The 27,716-nt window shown below is 35.5% G+C and overlaps 1 protein-coding gene across 2 annotated transcripts in view; it reads right to left on the reverse strand.

The window, feature by feature from the left end:
* Positions 1-27,716, reverse strand: part of LOC145673550 (putative ATP-dependent RNA helicase DDX60) — a 113,568-nt gene that overhangs the window by 73,498 nt on the left and 12,354 nt on the right. For both annotated transcript variants that reach the window (XM_081743368.1, XM_081743369.1), the window contains exons 2-3: positions 21,573-21,784; positions 8,559-8,719 (exon numbers count right to left, since the gene is read on the reverse strand). In XM_081743368.1, coding sequence (XP_081599494.1) covers positions 8,559-8,719; positions 21,573-21,768 — 357 coding nt within the window. In that variant the 5' untranslated portion in view covers positions 21,769-21,784. The remainder of the gene's footprint in view (positions 1-8,558; positions 8,720-21,572; positions 21,785-27,716) is intronic.

Consider the following 27,716-nt stretch of genomic DNA (forward strand, 5'->3'; position numbering starts at 1 on the left):
TCCGCATACAGTTAGCAACTATGATTTATGTTAGTAGGTCAGGTTCAATGAACATCGTGCTTCGTTTGTTTATCGAGAGTTAACAGCGCCACCTATGAACTGTGGTAAAAATGTCAACCTCCGATTAGCGTCAGAACAGAAGAAAAGGTAATACAAGTCGGATCTAAGAATACACATTTGATTTAAGAAATTGTAATAGTGTTTTGTTAAGTTGAATTGGAAGTAATTTCGTAATTGTGAGTGATTGAGAATAATCCAAGATCCGCCTGTGAAGTGGTGTGAATTCAAAAGCCTGAAACGTGATCAATTATATAAATAATCGTTTGTAAGTGTGTGTTTGATGTGGCATATTCAACGGGACCGTAAGTATGTTCTAAATTCTAACCTTTTAATTTGCGCCATTTTTGGACCGATTAATACTTCGATGCCGAGGGATATGTTCATCGGATCACACGTAACTATTGTTCTGTTTATTTTAAAATTAACGGTTAAATTAACTAAAAACATCTTTGGTATTAAAACTAGAAAGTTATTTCATTTGTTATCTGGATAGGAGTAATTAATGGGCGTTGAAATGTGGAATTGTTCACACCGCTATCAACAAGAATTGAAAGGGGAAACTTGAATTTCAAGTGTTGTTTGTTATGTTAAGTGTTAAATATATTTGGTTATCACTATTATTAGTTGTTACATATATTTAGAGATGCAAGGGCTCGGAAAAAACCGGCTTTTTTGAAAAAAAAAAAAACTCGGTTTTTCTGCTTCGCTTTTTTGCTTGGGAAATTTTGGGCTTTTTTGAAAATTCTGCTTTAAATTGATGAACCAGATTTTGTTTCGCTTCTCTACAGCACAAGAACTCATTTGAGTAGTGGTTGATGCCGATAATAATATAAAACCTCGAAAATAAACCATGAATTTCGAAAAGATATTTCAAACAGTTTTACTCAACATATTACATTATGAATTCCAAAGGATTAACCAATGTATATAATAAGATTTTTTTTAACCCCTACATACAAAAGTAAGCAGGGTTGGCAAGAGCCATGGTTGTTTTTGAAAATGCCAAAAACCCGTTTTTTGGGGGAGTTTAAACTAGGCTTTTTTGGTTTAAACCAGGTTTTTTTGGGTTTAGATATTTTGCTTTATGTATTTATATTACATATTGACAGAGATAAGTTTGTTTCGCCTTGGTGTTATTGTGCAACAACGGGGTTATGCTGGAAGAGGTCACATAAGCTTAACAAAGTCCAGTCAGTAAATTTCTTAAATTGAGAAACTCCCGCCCTAGCTATCGGGAAAATCCCGTCATTACTCTAAATGTAATACAATAACGAAAAAATCCTGTTATTGCTTTGCATGTAAAATTTAAAGGTCAACGTATCATAATCAGTACGCTAAAACTGGGTATTAAATTACAAATTTAGTACATACATATCATTGAAAGTACAATCCAAGCTAATGTTGGAAGCAACGTAGGCAATCGATAAATTTTGTCAATTTATATCAGCATATTTAAGCAACCCTTTCGTCTTTATAAAACAACAGGCATTCAGGCATGCAGAAATATACAATTTAGTTTCGTTTCGTATGTTCAGGCTTAACATCCTTACGTAATACCGAGGTTATCAAGGAGAAGACTTTCGCTTAAAGTTATATCCGAACCGCTACTTTCTTTACGCATTAAAGAAGGGTTGTGGTTCGACCGAGAATTGAACATGGGACACCTTGATTAAAAGGTGAAAAGGAAATAAAACTAATGCAGATGGTTTGATGTATGGAAACGTCACCATGAAGTTCACACGATTCGCATTTTTCGTTCTTTTTATTTTTTTTTTTTTTCGGTTTAAACCAGTTGTTTATTTAAAAAAGAAAAAAAACAGCTGGTGTAAACCAGCCAACCCTAAAAGTAAATACTTCTTTTAAAAAAATACTCAAATGAGTAGCAAAATTCTATGTAGTATTATTACTTCAAAATATTCCATACCCTCTTTTTGGAACAAAATAAAATTAAAATAAAACATAAGAAAAATACTTAGATTTATATGATACACTGAAAGGCAGCACATTTAGAGGTTTTGGTTTTGTATATTCTTGAAATTCTACAGTTTTATATAAGCACCATCACGGTTTACTCAGTCTTCAAGTTCAGTATTTTTAACAAGAGGGATTCAACATATGAAGGGTGTGAGGTAAGAACATGGTAACTCACAATTTTACTATTTTAAGAAATTAGAAATTTTCTGCTGCACAATCCATTTTGAAAGTCGGAAAGCTGATTTTTCACATAAGACTATACATGAGGGATTAAACGAAGCGGTATGCGTTGCTGTCTATCTGGTGCTGCATAACTCAGCAATTTAAAATTTGTTAGTTACCATGTTCTTGTCTCACACCCTTCATATCATTATGGAACTTTCCCCACCTCACCAACACACACACACAAAAAAAGACTACGGAATATATTTAAGTTAAGATAAATACAACTGCACAACAAACATGACTGAGTGGAGCTTTTGCGCTTCTATCGGGAAATCCGGGATTCAACTCAGCATTCGACCATTCTGACAAAACTTTTCTTCATTCCATCTATGAAGTAGAAATAGTGCGTGTACTGTGAGTTGGCCGACTTCCTTTCTTATTGTTTTTAAATCGTCATTATTACTAATTACCAGCAGTGACGGTTTTGCGAAGGTTTGGGGGCGGTCTTTCGGACTGAAGCCTGTTTCACAAAATTACTTAATGTCTAAAACAAACTAAATATCTATTAGTCATGCATGCCTTTACTCATAAACTTTAAGCTGCCGTCAAATAAAAATTACGAATGTTTAGAAAAACTAAACATTAGTAAGAAAAAAAAAACCGCCCAAAATACTTTTCTAAATCCGCCACTGATTCTCAGTATAAAATGATCTTCAAGGTTGTATCCGGAAGATTATCTCTAAATATATAAACGAAACAAAATACAGTATTAGTTATGCCTGTACTCATAAACTTCAAGCTCCTCCCAAATAAAATTAGGACATTTTAGAAAATGAAACAATCAGAGAAACCCGTCCCAAAGTACGTTTCTAAATCCGCTACTGATTATTTGTATAAATTAGTATTCAAGGTTGTATCCGGAAAATTATTGCTAAATCGTTGCACAGCTACAGTATAACAGAAATGTGGTTAGACGGATATATTGAAAAACGTACGCTTTGACGGATATATAGAAAAACGTAAGTATAACTTTTGCGCTAGAAGCTAGAGTACTAAGCTCTTAGAAATGAAACACAGACGACAAACTGAAATGATTCTGAGAAGAAAAAAATGTCGATAACTCAAAAGTTAAAATAAAGTTAAATAGCCTCTAAAATTGCCCTCAAATACTACATTCTTCATGTTAGCTTTAATTCGTAAAACATGTGCTCCATCCATCTTGATGGTGAATTTTAGAGCGAAATATGACATTTAGGTCATGGAATCCTTATCTAACTATAGAATATACTATAAGAAAGCTATTTAGATAGAAAAATCATGAAATTGAAAAAAGCCAAAATTTCCAAAATTCTCGTTTTTTCCCCAAAAAAGCCGGCTTTTTTGCATCTCTACATATATTATGAATAAATTGTTAATCGTTTTGAAATTCATTGAATATTTCTTGCTAACTAAATCATTGCCTTTAGTTCCGCATCAAAGGAAAGATTGTTTAAACCCTTTCGCGATTAGCAGTGTACCCGTTATGTCGCATTACTGCTACATGTTTCCATGAACTTGAAAAGTTATGTCTTGCCTAAATGAAGAACCTATTCATATTTCCTTTCTGTAGTTGTCCTGAGAATTGGAGCTGACGGAAGTTCACAGATCGTCTTTTCTTCTAATTTTAAGAGTCAATCAAATCGTTCAATGGAGTGTATAATGTGTAGACACAAGGGTAGAACCGGAATGCTCCGCCATCAGTCTGCAACTACTTTCTGACGCGATCACTTCGTCGTCCAATTTTCTGGTGCAAACATTTAACAATCTTCGAATTGGGCCGTCATTTGTTATTTCTGCACACAGACCGGAGTTTTACTGCCAATTGTGCGCTACATTTACTCAAAGTGAATTTATTAGTGTACTTTTGTATATACTGAATACACAGAATAGTAAAACAGATACTTTAATCCATTCATTTTATCGTGAAATGCATTTCGTAAACAAAGAGCTAAATAGTTAACCTTTTAATTCATTCGATCAACTGCTGTGTTCAGGTTAAGCGACTGTCAGTGATCAAACGGTCAGTTTGCGAAGCGATTGTATACAGTCTTCAGATAGTGTAAATCTTACTATTATTTATTGTCTTTTGAGAAAACAAAATCATACTTTATTGAGGAGCTGTGTTACCCTTATTTCATTACCAGAGCCGCCCTTGCTGGAGGCTCATGATTCTACTTCACTCTACCTATGACAGGAAGAATGGGTCTACGCGCAGAGGCACGTGAGTGATATCAGCAACAATAAAGTTCACGCGCCAAAAGAGCAAAGAAGAAGAAGAAGATGATGATGAAGATGATGATGATGATGATGAAGATGAAGATGATGATGATGATGATGATAATGCTAATAATAATAATAATAATAATAATAATAATAATAATAATAATAATAATAATAATAATAATAATAATAATAATAATAATAATGATGATGATGATAATGATGATGATGATGATGACAAATGTGTAGCTATATTATTTAGCCGAGAGCAAAAACATAAAAGTGATAACAGTAAAGATAGTGATAACAATAAGATTACAAGAACACCCGTCAAAAAATATTTTACATTGGTTGGTTATTCATAATAAATTCATAATTATGTCTTCTAAATATATGCCTGTAGTTTTATCTAATGTTCTCAAGTGCAATATAATTTTTCTTCCATTGTTGAAGGGAGGAAACGCAGCTTCTTTTTTAAAATAAAGAAAATCGCACCGCATTATTTCGCAGTGCGGGATTACAAGTCATCACGTTGTGGTAATCAAATGATAACAGTACAATTAGAATCGTATAAGAATTCTCTAATGGACACTTTCTTCCGCATTTGTGTGCCTTATTTCATGAGGACAAAGAAGGGAAGTTCCACTTTTAAACGAAAAATATATGAATTTTTCAACTTCACCGCTTCTTCCTGACATGCTTCGTCCAATATCATACATGCTCTACCAGTCTATTCCTTCTTGTTTCAACTGCCCAGACCAATTAGAGACATATGAACATAAATCTGCATTCTGCTAGTAACTAGATGTGTCAGTCGTGTTCCTTTCTCTATTTCGTGGCTACAGTTCTACGCTATGTTGATCACATTGCAACTGTACAATTACAATCTTACGCAAACAACTTAAGAAACATTTTCTTGTGCACTTCATGTGCGTCTGTGCACAACTGCCTGGTGATAAATGGGTAAATCCCATTTTTTAAATTTAAAAGAATGCATCTTTTTTTTCAATTACTCCATTACGTACAACAAGCCTACATAATACGCTCTGAAAAGCTGTTCTACTCTGCGTATCTTCCTCCTTTCTTCAACTTTTTAGGCCAATTACGGACTGCTACTATCTGATATACTAGAACACATGTGGAAGATCGAAAAAAAAAATGAATAATCTAAGATGGATAACATTGTCTGGCCTCCCTGCAGGACATTGAAAAAAATATAGGACAGTGTAGTTTATAAAATAGGACAGTTTGGTTTACATAATAGAATTTATGCTCTAAAGCACAGAAAAACATATAAATGTGTTGTAAGAAAAGGCCACCCTTCACCCTAATGGGCTACTGCGAACAAAATTTAGAGTAATACAAAAATCTTAATGAAAAAAGAAGATTGATAACTTATTTCTCTATAATGAAATATCTGAATCTAATTAAACATTGAATTATTTGATCAACATACTTCCCTCTGAAATAAATAATGTAACAATATTTCATTCATCATAGTTCTGCAAATTATATATACACTTCTAACAACTGTTATACAACATAAATTTCAGGACATTTCCAGTTTATAAATAATTTCCAGAATTTTCACAATTGTTCTGCTTTTCATGACTTTCTTCAGGACGTTTCCACGACACATTTTTATTCTCAAGTTTTCCCTGCATATTTATTATGTACAGCAATATTGGAAGGCGTTGGGATATGTTGGTGAATACCAACACATCTCAATGTCTAGCCAATATTGCTGCACAGAGTGCTGAATGAAAATGCTAATACAGCTTGTGCTATAAGAAACTGGAGCATGGTAAGGTTCATCAGATAAGCTTCACGGGGAAGAATAGGCACATTGGAAACAAAGAAAAAAAGTGGATATGAGAGGATAGAAAAAAGCAAATTAGTGACTAGTCCCTCAGAAAAAATGCTAAGACACATTTAGCATATTCCTAATATGTAGCAATTTAAATTGTCACTAGAAGTGCCCTTGGCTTGTATAATTCAATAACTGAAAAATACAGAATATAAAGGACATGATTAAAATATAGGGCATATATAGGACAAATATACCCAAATTCCAAAATGTAGGAAAAAATAGGAAAATAGGACATCTGGAGCCCTGCATTGTGTACTTGCTTTATGGTTGTTGAGTATAAAAATATTTGTAAATATTTCAATAGATTTCTCTTTTCAAAACTGATGAGAAGTCTGTCATTTTCAACAATTTATGATCAACGTCAAACAAACAGGCACTACACTCTTCCGTATCTACTGCAGACTTGTTTCGAGGGCCTATCTGAAGTAAAGAAAAGCCTTCAGAATATGTCACTTCAGTTCTTCGTTGTTTTATAGTTTGCGGAATGCCACATGTCTTCAGCAAAATCGAGCTTGTAGCAGAGAGAAAATTTAAAACTTACGACAGACAAGTATTCACTACTGGATCGGAAGTTGAACTTCTCAAAAATATCCAACCAAATTATGCGTTTATTCTGATTCCTAATCACTCTTGAACTAATCGCTTTTATGGCTATGTACAGGTTGAATCATCTCCTGATCTGTTCAGAAGATTATTTAAGAACACCTAACCTGTACATAGTAATAAAAGCTATCATAGTAGTTTAAGGTTCAAACATCGTGAGTTGTATATATTTATAATATATGCACAGCGGACTGTAGTGTTTACAACAGTCACAAAATGAATTTTCGTGAAAATCAACTTCACAGTAGCACTAAATAAAGAAGTTGTAGAATTCCATAAATAACTATCAACTGAAACAACTAGGTTTATGACATAAGAGTAAGTGGACTGTTAAAATTACAGTAACAGTTAACAGGTAATAATTATAACTGAAATAAAGTTTACAGAATACTAACTAACTAAACTAACTCTATGACCTATAGAACCCGGAGGTTCAATGCCGCGCTCACAAAAGCTCTCCACTGACTTCTATCCTTAGCCAACTGGATCCACTTTCTACTTTGTATTCCTATTTCTGCGAGATCTATCTTAATATGTCCTCCCACCTGCGCCTAGGTCTTCCTAATGGTCGTTTTCCGATTGGTCTTTCAGTTAAAACTTTGAAAGCTCTACTACTTTCTTCCATTCTGGCTACATGACCTGCCCACCTGAGCCTCCTAGATTTGATGACCCTAACAATGTTTGGTAAACCGTATCAATTATGCAGTTCTTCGTTATGAAGTTTCAGCCATTCTCCGTTTACAGAATACTCTGTGTAAAATCTGTTTCATAGAAAATCTTAAAAAACACAATTGGAGATGTAAAGATAGAGTTCGGTGATCCAGTATAAACCGCTGCAGAAGACCTCCGCGTGGACTGAGCATTTCAATTAAATCAATTTAATTATTTCAATTAAAGGAAAGAAAAATAGAAGTACAGAAGTACCCCTCTAAGCCGTCACCTTTGGGACTGGGTGTATGGTCGGAACCCAAAAAAAAAAAAAAATGGATTATCAGAAAATACAGAGAAATACGGCTTTCCAGTAAAATAAACCATGTCTGAACTTAAAAATGACTGTATTGTTCTCTACAGTAAAAACCAACGAAGAGTAAGCACTAAAAACTGCATAATACAATGTACAGTACAGAAAACACGCACAACGAAAGACACGATACAAGAAAGCACTACCGCGAATGTGCGGTAACAGCAATGCCGCAACGGCAGTAAACTACAATGGGCCTTATGAGTCACCGACGAGTCGGGGTAAGTTCGTCTCGAGCACGGTCGGATCAACCGGAGTGGCGAACCAGCCGAGGGTGGACGAGATGGGAGTCCTACTGTACATTGTAAGCCATGTTTCTTATTTCTCTGTTTAATGGAACTTCAGGTTAACTGAAATTAACCTTATAAATAACATAACCGATAACATTTATTAACCTGCAAGGCTGAGCAATAAAATGTAAATTGCCGGAGGAAATTCAGTTTCTCTCTTGAGTAATTTGCTGCTAGCCACATGCAAATATGCAACCATCTTCCACAGATTTATTAGTTTTCAATAATGCACTAATAATGTTCTTTATTTTGAACCCTCGGAGCGTAGATAATGATAGGTACTCAAAAAAGAAGTAAAAAAATGAAAAGTGTTTACCTCTTGTTTTTCTTTATTCCCTTGTTCTTCTGATGTATCCTTAGCACTTATCTGGCAGCAATTTCCATTAGTGTCCTGTGTTGTGCTAATGTGTTCATCGCTATGCTCATTATCATCTTCAAAACTTGAATATTCTTCACTATTATCTTCAGTGCTTTCGTCTAAACCAATAAAAATACTCAGTTAATGTTTAGTCTTCTCTCACTTCAGTACACACACAAATTATCAATCTATTTATTTAAATCTCACTTTACCTTACTGCACCTCACCTTTTCACACTAGATTATAGAAAAAAATAAATCTTGATTATAGGCTACACTACTATATTTACGAGAAAGTTCAATTACACAGTACTTTGAGTTACATCTCTCTCCCTCCCCTTCTTCAACTCCCGCATAGCTAGGGGTGACTCATCACCAGTAGAACAGGTTTTGCGTATTGGGAGGTCTGGTGACGTGACTAATTTAAGCGACAGTGTAAGGAAGTTCAAAGTTGATCACTTGGTTTCTGAGTGACGATGAGAAATGTGCATACTAGTTATAAAACGACATTTAAACTTCAAGTTATCAGCTATGCAAAGGAACATGGAAAGTGGGAAGCTGAATGGAGATTTCATGTTGATAGAAAAAAAACTTCATCAGTGGTGTGTAAGTGAAGAGAAACTCTTATTATATATATATATATATATATATATATATATATATATATAGAGAGAGAGAGAGAGAGAGAGAGAGAGAGAGAGAGAGAGAGAGAGACAGACAGAGATCTGAGTCTTTTTAATTCAATTTCCAAGGGGCAGACAAAAGTTCGAATTATTAAAAAATATAAAATATTAAATGGCTACTGTGGCTACATGAAACAAGTTAATATGCAGTAAACTTTACCTTTAAAGGAACCTATTGTTTGCGTGGTAAAATAAAGCAAACAAACGAACAACTCGCTCATAAATTAAGCAACACATACCGTGGAAAATACTCTTACACCGAATTAACATATAGAACCACATACACGAGTAATAATCTTAATTATCTGTTTCCGTTTAAAATATATCGTGATCTTAATTTCCTTTGATTTGATAGTTTGTACACGTTCAATAAAATTTTCCATTTATTTACTGCGTGAAATACGATATTAATAACATTCAATACATCTTAAGTTTTCTACCGTTTCGGGAGATTCAGATGAGACTGGTACACGCTGTTTCTTTACTCCATCGCCGATTTCGTCTTCATCATCATCATCAAATAGATTGTATTTCTATGTCACTTTTCTCTACGGTTGCCTCTGAAGAACTGAAAAACAGTTAAAACTGCATCCTTCGTGACTGAAAACTGTTTGCAATCTATCCAACATTAAATTCTTCTGCTCCACTATTTTGAATTATCCAACATGGTGTCCACAGAAAATTCCATCTCAATTTCCCTGACTTTCCCTGATTTTCCCTGACTGCATTTCCAATTTTTCCCTGACTTTTTCTGGCCTCCACCATCCCCATAGCCAGCCAACTCTCACCTTATTTACTGTCGTATTATTACATTTTATTACATATTATGCACACAAGATTACAAAGATACAGAAAAATTTTTTAACGTACATTTACATGTTTACAAAATGTATTATATTAGCACATGTTGACATAAAACTGAAAAATATCATGGTTTAAAATAAAAAATAATAATGATAATAATAATAATAAAGCGTCTTCTGTACAATATGGAGAATGTGTTCACATGAAAATTTCTCACTTATGATTGCACAACTATCCATAAAAGTGGGGAATAAAAGAGTTTATATTTTTAATAAGTGTTCCATATTACAAACTGCCTTTCTTCTTTTCCAGCTCATCGATTCTTGCTTGAAGAGCACTTTCTTCTGATTTCAAGTTATTCTGCAACTTTTGTCTTTTGTCATTTAAATCTTTTAGCTCTTGATTAATCCTTCTCTTTTCTACAACTTTCTTTTCTTCTTCGCGCTGTACACTTTTCTGTTTGTCCAGATAATCTTGGTACCTTCGTCTGGAACATTTTACAGACTGTAGTAAGCTCCTGGTGATGGATATATTACCTACACCCCCAGCACTGCTGATAGCATCATGCACAAGTCTTTGAGACACCAGAGAGTGTTCTACAAGATTTTCTACAAGTAGTGATTTGTTGATGGAGAAACCACTTTCAACCGGTGAATTGCCATGTGACATTATCAAGCAAATTTTCACTACATTCAAAAGGCTAGCAAACTTGACATCATCCTTTAGCATCTTGTAGTAAAACTCATCTAATCCTACAGAATCGTCGTGTCTTGCAGTAAACTCGCAAAAGTATGATTTCAAGGAACCTTGTGCTTCAACACACAATACACTGAACTGTTTCTTTGCCTGTTCAGCCACATCTGACGAAATCCTGTTTGCACTGTGAAGGTCTTCAAGAACAATCTGCGCTCTCTTTCTTGCTAGAGATGGCTGCTCCAAAATAATACTTGGGGCAAAACAAGTGACACCACGCACAAACCTGTACTTCAGCGGGCTTCTTTCACGCAACTTCTGAACTAAACCTATGATTAATTTGCGAAACTCAAGTTTGAATTCTGCTATTTCCTTGTCTGTACATACGGTTTCTCTTAATACTTTCCTCGTAGCAAAACCAATGTCAATCATTGCTGAAGGAAGAAGGTTCTCATTTGAAAGTTCCAAAGACATCAGTTTTTGAGCAGAGTCAGCTTGCTGCAATATTTCTGGTTTCACACATCGAGCCAATAAACTATGCATTAAGTCCAAAAGTGCTGTGCGCAAGAAAGGCATTAGTGGCTTTGGAGACTGAAATCTTCGAAGAAAAGTTTCACATTCTGCTGAAACAACTCTATAACCAGCCAACTTACTCTTCAACAGAGGGTCTTTCATCTGTTCCTTTAAAGAAGATTGTTGCCGACAACTAGGTAGTGTAGAATCTTGTATGAATTTCTTCACATTGTGATAAATTTTCACAGCCCTTTCCAAGCAATCCACATTCTCAAGCCATCTGATAGAACAGAACTTTTTTGGGAAATCGGTGGATCCTGTAATGGTAGTATATTCCGCCCGGCGAGCTGGGCTGTTATTAAAAAGGTAATACATATCCCTAAGAGTCTCGTCTAAATGCCACTGTGATGCCTTTAGCCCATTTTTCATGCTACCATGCAAAACATGTAGTCCACAAACACCAGTGTCTATCAAACTTTTTCCATCGGGATTTCGTTGGCACATTTCACTCTTTAGTTTTTCCCTGAAGAGGAGATTTACGTTTGGTCCATCCATGGAAACCTGCAGTAAATTGTCTAATGAAAGACCTATTCCCTCTCTGAATCTCTCCAAAAGATCATCGGCTCTTGCCCGTCCCAAAAATACACTATTTAGATATGATGTAGAAACTTTTTGTTGATTTACATCCCAGAATCTTACGACTAGGTCCATCTGGCCTCTCTGAACTACTTTATTCAGAGATTCGTCGAAATATATGACATAATCTGAAGCCTGTTTAACTCTATCCATAACACAATCTTTAAAATATGGAGCCAAGCCATGATTTACTAGATAAGAGGCTTTTGTCTTCCCAAGGGTAAATTTGGAAGCAATAGAGCTGTCAGGAAACATCAACTGGAAAGTTTGGCTAATGTTCTGGCAAGCATTCAAGGATATTTTCTTTGCAACCAACTCCAAAGTCCATATTATTTCTGCCTTCATAACTTCTTCGGTCTGTATGTATGAATGTAAACCACGCTCTTTATTTTTGCTATTGATTTCACCACTTCCTTCACTTGATTCTGGCTGATCATCTTTATGCTTACACACAGTTTGATCAGATTCCTGGCTACAATCACTTGTACCTGATGACTGACCTGTTGAACTGGAAGGCACAAACACACTGACAGCAGGTTGCATGAGTTTAGCTTTCAAGTTCTTAAGATGTTGAGGTCCTTTAGCATGAGAGGACACTGCTCTTCGTCCCATGTTACTAAGCTTGAATGATTTTGAACATACTTTGCAAAACGCACATCCACTATTTCCATGTACACGTCCAATCCAACATGAAAATTCCGGGTACAACTTTTCATCAAGCCATTGATCATTAAAAGAAGTTGACTTATTAGCCATTATGATGACTCATAAGGTCAGATTATTGAGTTGACATCCCACTTAAACCTGCAAAAAGAGAAAGTGATATTAATTTCTGAAGCAATGCAAAGAAAGGCATCTAAAATATTTTTGGAAGTGAAATTAGAAATTACGTACAATGATATACTTACCAGACAAAAGGTACTGATAGTAAACTGTTACCACAATTTGATTACCATCACTAATATATGTACGAGCTTTCAAGAACTAACTCACTGTTCACATCATCGTCCGTGCTGCCCTCACCCATCCTATTCTCCCATCTAAGCCTGATGATGAGAACAGTGAGTTAGTTCTCGAAAGCTCGTACATATATTAGTGATGGTAATCAAATTGGGGTAACAGTTTACTATCAGCACCTGTTATCTCGTAAGTATATCACTGTTAGTAACTACAAAGCGGTCCAACTTTTGCGGTTTAGAAATTATGTAGATAGGTAGATACAATAGAATATTATGCTCTGAAGCACAGAAAAAAATATAAATGTATTGTAAGAAAAGGTCACCCTTCACCTCCAAGGGCAACCGGAAACAAGATTTAGATTAATACAAAATAAGAGTATCTTTTTACTTTTTAAACTTAGTAGACCTGCTGTATCCTTAAAAAAATAATAATAAAATAAATATGGACTGATCACTTAGCCACTGATCGCAAAATCGAGTTTTTCTTGGCATTGTAAACTAATGATCTATACAAGAAAAATTTAAATACAATTAAATTAGCAAATATGTATAGCTCATAAAGGCATATGCATATTCTAGTCCCTCAAAAAAAATCCTAAGACACAATTAGCATATTGCTAATATGTAGCAATTTAAATCATCATTGGGACTGCACTTGAAAAATAAAGGAAATAAAGGACATATATATTTGTCCTATAATAATTGTCACAAATTTCCAAAATATAGGAAAACAGGACAAGTGGGAGCCCTGTTTATATAAAAAAACACTGTGTTCAAAGGAATAGTTAACTGATAAGGACTTTGGACTGACAGCTAGGCCAAGTTTGTTTACGGGAAGCAAGCGCTCACGGAATAAGCAAGCCCATTATGCCTGCATCATTGACTCACAATCACATGTTCACGGATGTAGTTTATGGTGCAAGTCTTTTGAATCATCCTGTTGCTTTTCATCATTGGGTACAGGCCATGCGAAACAATCTATTAAGTATCTAGACAAGCCCTCAGTTTTGGTATGTTTCATTATTGGGCTCAGGTCGTGCGAAACATTTCAACTGATATTAACAACTGAATTTTTTTCGCTTAGCCTACCAAAGAGCCTGAAATATTGACTTGGTATTCCTATAGTACAGGTGTTAGAAAAAGATGAAAATAAAGTATGTATGAAACCAAGAGATTCAAAATACTCTACTGTCAAGTAAAAAGCAAACAAACAAAACAAAACAAACAAAAAAAAAACGGAAGAAAAAAATGAGCCGCTAGGAAGGCGGGAAAGTACCTTCTGATAAGCATCAGAAGGTGAATACAAAAATACTTGTACATTTCCATCAACATATGGTGTTTGTCCCTCCAGGAATCAACTGCAAAACATACAAGAAATCTTTCTAATTGTAATATTTGTAATTGATCGTACAATTTCTTGTGCATTTTCCCTGACTTTCCCTGACTTGGCAAGCTTTTCTTGTGATTTCCCTGACTTTCCCTGACTATCCCTGATTTTCCCTGACTTTCCAGAATATGGACACCATGTCCAAATAGATGGTTCAAAATTCGATTTATCCACGATTTTTAGCATTGAAATACAAATTTCAAGGGGAATAATCTTTTGTTAGAATTATTGAATATTTCGAATTATCCAAGTTCGAATTAACAAGAGTCCACTGCATAAGTGCCTTTCTGACATGTCACCATTTGCTGTAGCACCGACTTCAGAAATGACATTCCTAGTGCAAGAAACTGTGCCGACGTAATCGAGGGAATTCTACAGCGGCAACAGGTAGTAAGTGTGGACGATGCTCATATGGGGACAGAGTAGCATGTGGGTAAAATGAACACAGATAAGGCACACATTTGACACCGGTTAATTTTGGGTTCAATACACATAGTACTGGGCTCGCAGTCTGAAAAAAATATTCGTGTAAGTGCGGTTCACAACAATTGGTTTCGTGGTGAAGATTAACCACGGGCTTGACGTTGAGTAGTATTTTTCGTAAAGGTTCTTGACCAACTGAAATACACTTCCCGATATCAACCGTAGCCGAATTCGTGGACACCTTTCAGGTAAAAACGACAATGATCGAAAGACTCGCTGAGTTTTACTATCAAGTTCGATTGTTGGATTCGGTAAGTAGAGCTCAACAAGATGTGCATGTCTCTAGCTTCTTTGTCGATATCAAAAGGACCAGTTCGTATCATGCATTGTCACGTGTGATGAGAAGTGGGTTACGTATCGAAACGTAAAGTGCCGCAAGACTGTGTCGTGTTACTGAACTGCCGCCATCGACATCCGAACCTAAACGTTATACCAAGACGGTGTTGTTAAATATGTTCAGCGGTGTCGAGGAAATACTTTACTGGAAGATCCTGAATGCTAAGTAAATCATTCAGTAATGTTACATTCCACAGACAAATTGCGAGCAGCACTGTGATAAAAGCGGCAAGACTTTTTAATCGGCAAAGTATCATTATCCACAATAGCAACTCCAGACCACTTCTTGCTTTCATCACACGTCAAAAATTACTGGACTTTGGATTTGATATTTTAACACAGCAGTCCTCTTCTCTTGACTTGACCCCTATAGATTATCGCCTATTTCGCGCGTTGTGTAACTCAATCGCTTGGATAACCTTTGATGGTGTTATAGCAGGGCCAACAAAAGATGGTCTTTGACGTTTCTTACCACATGCGGAGGGACTAGTGTTGTAAAATTTCCGGAAATTTTGAACCTCTTGGTAAAAAACCATTTTTTTTTAGTTTCCGGAAAAAATGGGAAAATAACAAGTCTTTATATTAGGTTAATTTTATTACTAGTAATGGAACCGTTTTTCTTCGAACGCGTGGGAAAAAAAATGTAAGTTCAGAAATTTCAATATTGCGATTTAAAAAAAAAAAAAAAAAAAAAAAAGCATTCAAAAATATAATTATTATTATTCTTGAAAATTAATAGTCTGTACTTATATCCTTTATATGGTTTTTAGTCGTTTATTCGTGATTGTGCATTAATTACAGAACTTTTACAGTTGCATACACATCTACCATCATAGAGAGTTTCTGTTGCAACAAATAGGGCTCTTGAATGAAACAATTCTTAATGTGCTCTTTGATCTGGGGAAATTTTGTTAATTTTAACCAAATTACTTCTTCAAAGACAGAGCAGTAGGTAATATCACGAATACTCATGCTCTAAAACATAATTACTGCCGTAAAATAGGGGAACATTGGCAAGTTTTTTGAAGTTTTTTCAAGATTTTTTTAGAAACTATTGAAGATTTTTTTTTTTTAAAAAAGGTCAACATGGCATTTGAACGTTTCCCTTGTAATATCTGTAACATTTTTTTCAAAATTCAAATTTGTGCCCGCATAAAAATATTTTTTGGGTGGCAATTTTACCGCGTATATGGGTAACTTTGACAAGTCATTTATAAGGCTTGTTTTTAGAAAATATGTACTCAATAGAGGCTTCATTGGCACCTACAAACATTTTTTAAAATATTTTACTATATTTTAAATTTATTAAAACCACTAATTGTATAATTTATGTATAGGAAAACAAACATCCCTGGATTAAAACATTGAGTGAAGAAAATTACAAAAATAGAGTGTTGAATTATTACAACAGAATTTGAAGTGCTCAATTAGGGATACCGGTATTGCACATTGGACATTCATAATAAAAGTCTGTAGCAGTGGGACACGAAGAAAATTTTCTAGGGAGGGCCCATTCCATGGTTGCTATATTACGTCTGGTATTTAATATACGTGGTTTCTATATTACGTATACATTTTCGTGAACCAGGGGAGCCCGGGCCCTACCCTGCCCCCTTCGAGGGCCCATGGTCTGTAGTGTTCTCATTGCAATTACCACACAACCAATTTACACAGTTCATATAGTGAACCGAATCTGGGCCTGAATAATTACTCCAGAGACATGAACAAGCGTGACATTGGTCTTCATTTGATGAGCTGTTCGCAACCGCTTCTATATACAGGGTGTCTACTAAATATTCATTTTCAAATTCCAGGTTTCATCAAAGTTTTCAAGGTTTATTTTTCCTTTTTTTTCCAGGTCTATTCAGTAGAGTGACATTTATTGTAACACGTATAAGTTAATGCAATTTTATATAGTTCTTAACAAAAACTGGTTATAATTAGAGAATGCATATGGCAAGTAATAGTTTCTTTAAGTGACAAGATGAAAAGAAAAAACTGACTGAAATGTACGTTCTCAAAACATTTTACACAAGAAAATGTTTAATTAAAATATCCCCTACCAGAAGGCCGGTTGAGAAATATGTACAGTAGCTTTAAATATCCTAATGACAGAATACTATAAGGGGTGAACCTTAATTAAACCGACAAACTTCGGGAAATGATTCTCGGCACCCAAACAAGAAAAAAAAACTCCTCTTTAACTCTTCTCCAGGGCGCATAGTTTCCGAGCTAAAAGGTGCCAAAAGTGTGGAAAAATGAACTTCCGACGCCTATATTTCTAAAATTATCCAAAGTAGAGAATCCTGCTTAAAATTTCACAAAGGAAATCGTATGTTCAAAACAGATAAGACTTCCTTAAAGAGATATTAAGCTGCACTCTCTACGTTGGGTAGGTTTGGAAATATAGGCCTCGGAAGTTCATTTTTCCACACTTTCGACACTTTGTAGCTCCAAAACTACGTACCGTGGAGAAAAGTTAGAGGAATTTTTTTTCTTGTTTCGGGCTCGGGAATCACCTCCCAAGTTTATCGGTTTAGTTAAGATTCACCCTGTATAATAGTAAATTTTCGTCAAAAACATTACTTCAAATAAACTAATATTATAGTAGTAGCTCGCAGTGATTTATTTGTGGATTTTGTAGAAGGGGGGATTTTTTATAAAGGATTGCTACTAAAACGTGAAGTTGAATTATTGTACTATATAACAGATTATATAGCCTATAAAAGGTTTTTTTTTTCTGGGAAGACTGAACTAAGAGACAAGGAAGTCAAAACTTAGAAGGGGGGAAATTCCCAGGCTTCCCTGGCTACAAATAAATCCCTGGTAGCTCGTGAGTGTTGAACAGTTATGGGATAAAATACCACAAGAGTATTTTACTACAAGCACTCCCCTTTAAAGTACTCTTGTGGTATTTTATGCTAAGTAATGGTAGGACTTAGCGGTGAGTAAGCTATTTTTCCGCCGTTTTCTAGGTTCCTCGTCCAATTCCAGGCTATTTCCAGGTTTTCCAGGTCCAAAAGTAAATTCCAGGCTAATTCCAGGTTTTCAAGGTTTTCCAGGTCAGTAGACACCCTGATATACTATGTTTTTTCAAATTGTTGGTCAATGATGAATTGTTGAAAACCAGATTAAAGAAAAAAGAGCTAAAAAGAGAGAAAATTTTGCTGTAGAACAGCGTTGCCAAATTTACCCTGCTCTATGCCAATGTTACCCCCTGGGTGCTAATGTTCTCTCATTTTACGAAACTTTTAAGTACAAAATTTTGTATGTAAACAAATACCTGTTTTCTAGTGCGACAAATTATCTACATATACTAGGAATGCAATGTATATACCCGATTGCAATGAAATGAGCTGAGCGACCTTAAACTACGTAATCAGGAAGCGTTTTTCGGTGATTATTCCTCGATGGTACATCGGATTTTTGATTTCGACCTATGTTGTCACTCAGCACGACATACTCTATCAGCGTGCTAAGTTTGGTTGAGATCGACCAAACGGTCTAGGAGGAAGCGTTTTTCGGTGATTATTCCTCGATGGTACATCGGATTTTTTATTTCGACCTATGTTGTCACTCAGCACGACATACTCTATCAGCGTGCTAAGTTTGGTTGAGATCGGCCAAACGGTCTAGGAGGAGTTCGCGGACAACCAAACGGCTAACCCGAGTATAAGAGCTTCGCTTCGCTCAGCTCAATAAAAAAGAATGTGACTATAATTTAACAACTCTTAAACCACCAGGCTGATCTAGGTGAAATTTTCAACATAGATAAGGTTAGAACCTGAGATGGTTTTTATCATTTCACTTTGACGGTGCAACTTGGAGGAAGGAAGGGAAGATATATCGAAAATGACCGATATTAGTTCGAATCCATAGTTTTCGGGGTTGTTGAGATGAATAGTAACACTTCCGGTGCTGTTTAAATCCAAATTCAGCGCCGCAGCTTGGGGAAGGGAAAAGGGATAGATATGTAAAAATGATTGAAAATGGCCGATATTACTCGAATATATAGTTTCCGTGGTCGCTGAGATGAACAGTGACACTTCCGATGCCGCTTAAATTCAAATTCAGCCCCCGTTAGTACTGCTAAAGGAGGAGAGTAACATGTTAAAGTAATTGAAAATGACCGATACTAGACTCGAATTCATAGTTTTGAGGTCCCTAAGTTCATTGGTGACAGTTTTGGTGCTCTTTATGTCCAAAATGAAACGTACTCTTCCCGTGCGAGGAAGAGTATTCTGCCAGTATTTAATAATAACGGACGGAAGTTTCAAATGTTAAATTCTTTAATATATTTCTCGCTGCTCAAATTTACGCTCTTGATTAAGATTAGCATCAGGCGAAGAAATAGTTTTTAAATTATATTTTCCGGTTTTTGACAGTATTTCCGAATAAAAGATTTTTTTCTAATGGGTTCAAAATTTCCGGAAATTTTACACAGCACAAGGAAAATATTTACCTCCATAAAATATATATTTGATTTTAACATATCCGTATTAACTAAAATGATTCTGGCCCCGTCATTTTAACACTTCCCTGCCATCAAGAGGGAACTTCATAAGATTGCTTAAGATAATTTAAATGTCTATATTAACTAATCTAACTAGGATTATATTTTAGTACCTTTTGTAGCCATAACTTCATTCTATCACGGTGATAAATTGAAAGGAGTGGTGCACATGTATTTGTTGCCACAAAATTTACCCATTCGAATAGAAGAAACATATGTACTCAATGATCTTAACTATAAATTAGTAAATATAAAAGTTTTCATTTTAAAAGTATAATGTAGTAAAATATTCGAAAATTTCAATTTTTCCCTAATTTTCCGTTTTTTTTTCACGCTCGGGAAAAAACTGTAAAAAACTGGTTTTTACCCAAAATTTTCGTTTTTTTTTTTTTTTTTTTTTTTTTTTTTTTTTTTTTTTTTTTTTTTTTTTTTTTTTTTCCAGGCTGTCACAACACTAGGACGGACAATGGAGCCCCTATTTTGATACTAGCGTTACAAAAACGGTCACTCTGTCTTACACCATTAATTATATTGCCACTATAGATGCATCGAAAAAAAGGCATGACAGGTAAGTAGTGGCAACGTCACTGTAAGCTGTCAGGGACCTTCTCTCGCTGGCTCCACTATAGTACGCTAGAAATATTACCTGAATGAAAACTGAAAACAAAATCACTCACAAAGAATATTTCCATTAGACTGCTTGTAATTTTTTTTTTTTTTTTTTTTTAAATCCTATTTCTTGAAGCTGAAAGCAATCAAGAGCAAAAAGAGAGTAAAACAAAATAGATTATCACAGTAGTTTCGAATCAACAACTAACTTTAAAGTTTATAAAGCTAAGAGCGTATTCTTTAGAACAGGCGTATAATGTAGGATATTAATAACTATTCTACTATAATAAGACTTCAAAAAGTAATGGCTATTAAAAGCATAAGTACCTTGGTGTGTGCTTCCATGAGCATTTCATGTTGAAGAAACACTGTTCAGAAATTAGAAAAAAAAAAAAGTATCATTATATTGAATTTATGTTTAAAATATAAAAAATATCCGAAATCAACTGCAAAAATATATTAATATAGGAAATATTACATACATAGAGAAGAAATTACTGGAAATATGTGGTTTTCGATCTGAAATCCTGCCAATCGTTTGGGCTTTACACTGGTAAGGCATCCTATATTAAATGAAAACGCAACGTTCCTAGTTCAGCAGGATGTTTCTTTAGGTCCTCACCATACCAACAATGCAACATTGCTTGAAACGGATTTTAAATGTTTTAGGTTTCCCCACACAACAATCTGCACTTTTCTTGTGTCATTTTCGCGTGCCCTTACGTTCCCTTATAACATTGTACAATAAGCGAAAAATTCATTGCAGCCTCCGATGTTTGGCGGAATTCATGCAAAGCTTTTTTTGCCGTAATCAGTCGAGATGATTCTTGATGCGATATCGTTATTACAAATGTCTTTCGTTTGCATAAATACATAAATTGATCCACTTGTAATTAGTGAAAATACTTAACTTTGTTTTCTTGTATTAACGTCAAACGACTACGCATTGAGGCTAAGGGAGTCTGTGATGATGAGATAGAAGATAATGGTGGAATGACACAACTGGGAGAAAAACGAGCCCGAGGAAATCCACACATGGTGTTGTCTACCACAAAGCCCACTTGGTGAGAGCTGAGAAAATACTTAACTATAAACACTAACGAAAGCTACCGAATCAAATAAGCAATTACAAAAGTTTTACACAAGAGTTTTGAAGTTAACAAAGACTGAGAGAGTAGATTACCTGAACAAATAAACTTTTGTCATCTTGTGACATATGATTTCTCCATGAGCGCAGAAGCGATGTGAAAATACGAAGAGCTGCCTATAACATACAAACCCAGAATTACTGCTTATGACTAACAATAAAACAGAAAAATTAGCCTATCGTCTTCCAAGCGTGGTGAAATAATCTTACCAGAGCTAGAGCCTTCAATGCTATCATCCACTTCGAAAAGAGATTCATCTACCATATATTTATCGATATGCGACTCATTATCGCTTCCTTCATCACAGGAATCGAAATCTTCTGCCGCCTCAACTTCACTATCACTATCATCATCACCAGGAACATCATCATTTGCATCTGAAGGATCTCTCCAGAATTCACTCATTTTGGATATAATATGGCTATAAGAGAAAAATAAGCAGTTACATTTCAAAGAATAAAATAATGAAGTTTAACAGGGAACAAAGTCACAGAATTTATATATGGTCTCTCATATTAACAACATAAATTCTATTCAAAGAACCTTGTAGTCCAAGCAAAATAGTCTAAATGTTGGCAATGTGAAGAATATGATAATGCACGCCTTTTAATAACATTTGGTTATTTATTTGTACACGCAGAATGTGTCATTCATTTGATAAACAGTTCTGTTATCTCTGAAACTATAAAGGAAATTTACAACATTTATGTTAATTATTACATTTTTAAAACAATGAATAACTTGCAATTGAGTTTTCTATGTAACAGTTCGTTTACTTTATATATATCTACAAGGACTTGACTCACCAACGAACACACACAACCCCATATATATATGAATATGTGACTTAAATAAGAAAAAAAGAAATACACATACACTTACCGAATATTGAAAAATTATTGCGCTTTCAATATGTTGACTATCATATGGAGAGGACAGACGTTTCACATAAGCTTACGAAACAGACGAAGTAGTCACTAAACCTGTCTATTGTCTACTTCATTTGTTTTCTGAGCTTATGTAAACCGTCTGTCTTCTCTGTGTGATCAAGTCAACACGTCGAAAGTGCAATATTTTTTCAACATTTGGTAAGTGTATTTCTATATTTGGTATATATATATAAGGTCTTTCAAAACAATGCACACATCGTTTGGGAGCTGATTCCTGACACCAAGATAAGACGAAAAGTATAGACAACTGGGTGCACAAATGCTTCCTTTCGGAGTTATAGGCTGCCGAAAACATGGGAAAAAAATGAACTTTAAAGGTCCATAGCTCCAAAACTATGAGACCTGCCTGCCGTAGTCGAGTCACGACTTCACTTAGGAACTAATACGTGCACTATCCAAAAATATGTTTCAGAATCCTGAGGTACTCACGAAGCCATTTTTAAAAGAGGGAGTTTGGCTACGGGCGTATAATCTGAAGTACTCACCAATTACTTCTATAAAAGTTGTTGTGGAAGTACCGCAAGATTCTGAAACATGGATATTTGGATAGCGCACATACTAATTCCTAAGTGAAGTCTGACCCGACTACAGTAGGTCCCATAGTTTTATGCTATGGACCTTTAAAGTTCATTTTTTTTTTTTCATGTTTTCGGCAGCCTATAACTGCGAAAGGAAGCATTTGTGCACCCAGATTGGTCTATACTTTTTATCTTATCTTGGTGTTAGGGATCACCTCCCAAACGTTGTCGGTATTGTTTTGAAACGCCCTGTATAATGCACACTAAATGACAGTGTAAGGCACTCATCATTTCTGTTTTCTTTGGATAATTCGATGTTCTTTGTTAAGTAGCCCTCATTTTCCACTCCAATGAAGGAAATGTCTTGAGGAAACAGGGAAGGGCTGTTCTAGTCTACACAGAATGACAACTGTCAACGCTTTTTAAACGTCAGGTTTAGTAGGCCAGGAGAAATTCCTCCCGATCCGCGTCATAAAATTGACTGTCCGTATATTGCCCTCAGACTCTTCGACAATCCCTGAAAAGAAAACAATTAGTTGATTATAAGATTGAGACATCAATAGGTTAAAAACAGACACCATCCATCTTGACTTGACTGAAGTTTTACCTCCGGCTACCTGGCAGCCCCAAATCTGAACTTCCGCGAAATACTCCTTAAATGGGCTAGGACGCACCAGCCGGCCTTTGAGTGTGAATGACACGTGGTCAGCGTGTCGGCTCCTACGACCGTTGCTATGGTCTGCGCGATCAGGTTTCAGTACATCTCTACTCACATGAGTTTTTCAATTGCCTCACTGCGAAGTAAACACCATTAATTTTTGAGCTTCCACCGGGAAACAAACCCAGAACCACGCATGAAAGGCGAGCATACTAGTCACTAGACCATAAACGAGCTTTATTTCTATCAATATATTGAAAGCACAAATATTTGGAAGAGCATGAGCATAACAAACACTATAGGATTATCAACTCCGTGAACTTGTCTCAACACCGTGGATTCCTTAGTTTTCAGATGGACATGGAGTTGAGAAAATCGAATATAATTTATCTTTACCGGCCCACTTTTTAACCAGTACATGTGAGTAATTGTGTACGAATTTTCTACGTTAAGGCGTAGGTTCCTCAAGGGAAAGAAGGTATATACGATACAAATACATTCAGTAATAAATACCATGGTGTTGAGCAACAATTAATATACGCACCTGCTTTCCACACACAAAAATATTTTTCCTATAGCTTTTAACACATGCACACAACTTTTTCTGTTCTTCAGTCAAACATGTCTGCCTTGTCTTCTTGTGAGTGTTGCCAATGTGGACGACCATGCTATCTGTTGAGAGCAATGATGATTTTTTCTATTGCCATGGAGTTGAGATGAAATAGAGGTGACAGAAACGAAGCATATTCAAGCTTTCGAAAATAATCGTTATAAAGGTTTACTTTCCACAAAACCGAAACATTGAAGTGTTCTCTTCCATTTAATTACCATTAAATGATGTTTGATTTGCGACTTCAGTTGTAATTTATTGATTAAAATCAGCCAACTATAGTCTGTGACAGCCCACGGTGTTGAGAAATTGGGTAATAATTATTTTTTTACGTATGTTTCGTGTTATATTTGCAAACTGTTATACATGGCATACCTACTTTGTGACGGTTACTACCAAACAAAATAAAAATGAGGTGATTCTTTCTAGTAGTAGTTTGAAATGCCCGTGACAGAAAATTTCCATTTTTCGTGGAATCACCCATATATATATATATATGGATGATTCCACAAAAAAGGGAAATTTTCTGTCACGGGCACTTCTTCAAACTACTATTAGAGAGAATACTATATATATATATATATATATATATATATATATATATATATATACAGTAACCGTCACATAGTAGGTATACCGTGTATAAGTTTCGTTCACATACTTACACGGAACACGGAACATACGTAAAAAAGTTATTACCCAGATTTCTCAACACCATGGGGTATCACAGAATACAGTTGACTGCCTTCAATCAGTAAATTACAATTGAAGTCGTAAATCAAACATAATCTAATGGACATTACATGGAAGAGAACCCTTCAATTTACCGAGTGAACTAGCTCAAGTGGTAGAGCGTTGGCTTCGCATTCGGGAGGTCGTGGGTTCGATTCCCGCTGCCAACCATCCTGACTGGGGTTTTCCCAGGGTTTTCCTCAGTCCTACCAAGCAAGGCAAATGCCGAGATGGTACCTACTAAACAGGCCCTGGCCGATACCTTTCCAAATCCTTTCCATTGTTATTGTTGTTGTTGGATATCCAGCATAAACTGGTCTCTGAGCTGTATCTGGTGATTGTTAAATAAATAAATAAAATAAATTTTTCGGTTTTATGGAAAGTAAACCTTTATTACGATTATTTTCTAAAGCCTGATTATACTTCGTTTCTGTCACTTCTATTTCATCTGAAATCCATGGCATGAGAAAAAATTTGTATTGCTCTCAATAGATGGCAGGTTTGTCCACATTTGCAACATCCACAAGACGACAAGGCAGGCATGTTTGATTGAAAAACAGAAAATGTTGTGGAAGTGTGTGAAGCTATAGGAAAAATATTTGTTTGTGTGGAAAGCAGGTGCGTATATTAATTGTTACTCAACACCATGGTATTTATTATTGAATTTATTTGTATAGTATATACCTAATTTTCCTTGAGAAACCTACGTCTTAACGTAGGAAATTCGTACACAATTACTCACATGTAATCGTTAAAAGGTGTCCCCGTAAAGCTAAATTATATTCAATTTTCTCAACTACATGATGCTCAACTCTGTGTCTATCTGAAAACTAAGAAATCCACGGTGTTGAGACAAGTTCATGGAGTTGATAATCCTATAGTGTTTGTTATGCTTATGTTGTCCTAGATAATTATTCTTTCAACATATGGACAGAAATAAAGCTCGTTCATGGCCTAATGTCTAGCACGCTCGCTTTTCGTGCGTGGTAATGAGTTTGTTTCCTGGTGGAAACTCAAAATTGATGCCGTTTTTCTCGCACAGTAAAGCAACTGAAAAACTACTTGTGTAGAGATGTAGTGAAACCTGGTGGCGCAGATCAGCACAACGGCCGTAGGAGCCGACTCCTTAATCACGTATCATTCACACTCAAAGGCTAGCTGGTATTTCCTATAGAGGAGCCAATACGAGAAGGTCTCTGACAACAACTCGCAGCGACGTTGCTACTACTCACGTGTCAAAGCTTTTCCGATGCATCTACAATGGCAGTTTAATTAATGGTGTGAAACAAAATGATCATGGTTGGTAACAGAACCACCAAAGTAGGGGCTGCATTTTCCCTCCGCGTGTGGTAAGAAACTTTAGAGACCATCTCTTGTCCCTGCTATAGCCTATTTAAGAACTGTTTCGCGGCCGTCAGGTAGCCAGAAGTAGAACTTCAGTCAAGATGGATAGTGTCTGTTTTTAACCTATTGTCGTTTCAATCTGTAAGTATTATGCACACCAACAAAAAGCTTTTAAAACTCTCTCTCTTCATTGATTGATATTGGATTATTTCACCTTAACTAATTTGAAACTTTTTTCAATGCAGTATTTATCACGTATGACAGTCTCAATAGAAGTTTATTAAAAATTCCGAAACAAGTTAATTCGGAAAGTACAATTTGGTACATAGGTGGTTAACGAAAAAAAAAACTGTTACTCAAAATCTTTCAATATCAATGAATGTCTTATATTTCTAAATGTTTCTTTTGTAATAGTGTGTGAGAAGAAACATTTGTTATAAAACTTTTTGTTTCATATCGTTTCAGATTAAAATGCCGAGAAAACGATTACGTGAAAAGGAAAAGCTAGAAAGAAAGAGAAGCAGAAAACAAACGCTGATTGGCAATCAAGAATGATCCTATTAAGTATGAAGATTTCAGTGAAAGAGAACGAGAAAGGTGGAGAAAGAGGAAGGAAAAGTAAAAGGCATATCGTCATTATCCGAAAGGGAGCAAAGAATAAAGAGAAAAAAGCGGCGACAATCATCAGGAGAACATTACGAAAGGGAAAAAAATCCGCACAAGATGCTGACAAATTTGTTGAAGATAATTCACCACCCGCAAATCCACTTTTATCACACAATGTGTCATTGATTTCTCATGTTTCAGAACATAGCCAATTCGGAGCAGCTACGCCTAACACAAGTTCCACAAACTGTTGTACCAGTCAGAAGCAAATAGGTCGCAAGAAAGTGAGAAAAGATCGCTCGAAGGCGTACAGAAAAATAAGAAAGCTTCAACAAGAACTGCATACAATGACAAAATTCGCTTCAAAATACAAACAGCGTTTTCATCGTTTATTGAAAGAAAAGAACAATCGTGAAAATATTCTCCGAAGTAAAATTAGAAAATTTTTGAGAGGCAAGAACATACTAAAAGATATGAAGAAGACTCTTTGTATTTGGTGAAGTACTTCAAACTAGTGCTGTCGAATTTTTGTGACATTTGCGGTCTTCGGTTTTTGAGAAAACCGATTTTACGAAAACCGAAAATGCGGTTTTCAAAATCGAAACCGCAAAAGCTCTTTTCGAAAGCGAAAGCCACCCGAAACCGTGTTTGTCCTTTTCAAAGCAGGAACAATGTTTGCTGTTTTTAATTACACCTTTTAACAATTGTGAAAGCATCTATCAATCGAGACAATTGTATTGATTTATGTGTTTTTACCTTTTTTATTTGCTCCAAGACTATTATGGTAATATCTGAAGCACTTTACGAAACGGATAGTTCGATGGTTGTACAAGTCACAGCTAAATTAGGGTTGCCATATTTTAAAATCAGAAAAGAGGGGGGTTCTAACCCGTAAGTACTGATGTGAACTTGTGTGTTACCAATACTGACCTAGG

Source organism: Thermobia domestica, chromosome 16 (genome assembly GCF_964235325.1).
Source record: "Thermobia domestica chromosome 16, izTheDome1.hap1.1, whole genome shotgun sequence".
In the NCBI taxonomy this organism is placed as follows: domain Eukaryota; kingdom Metazoa; phylum Arthropoda; class Insecta; order Zygentoma; family Lepismatidae; genus Thermobia; species Thermobia domestica.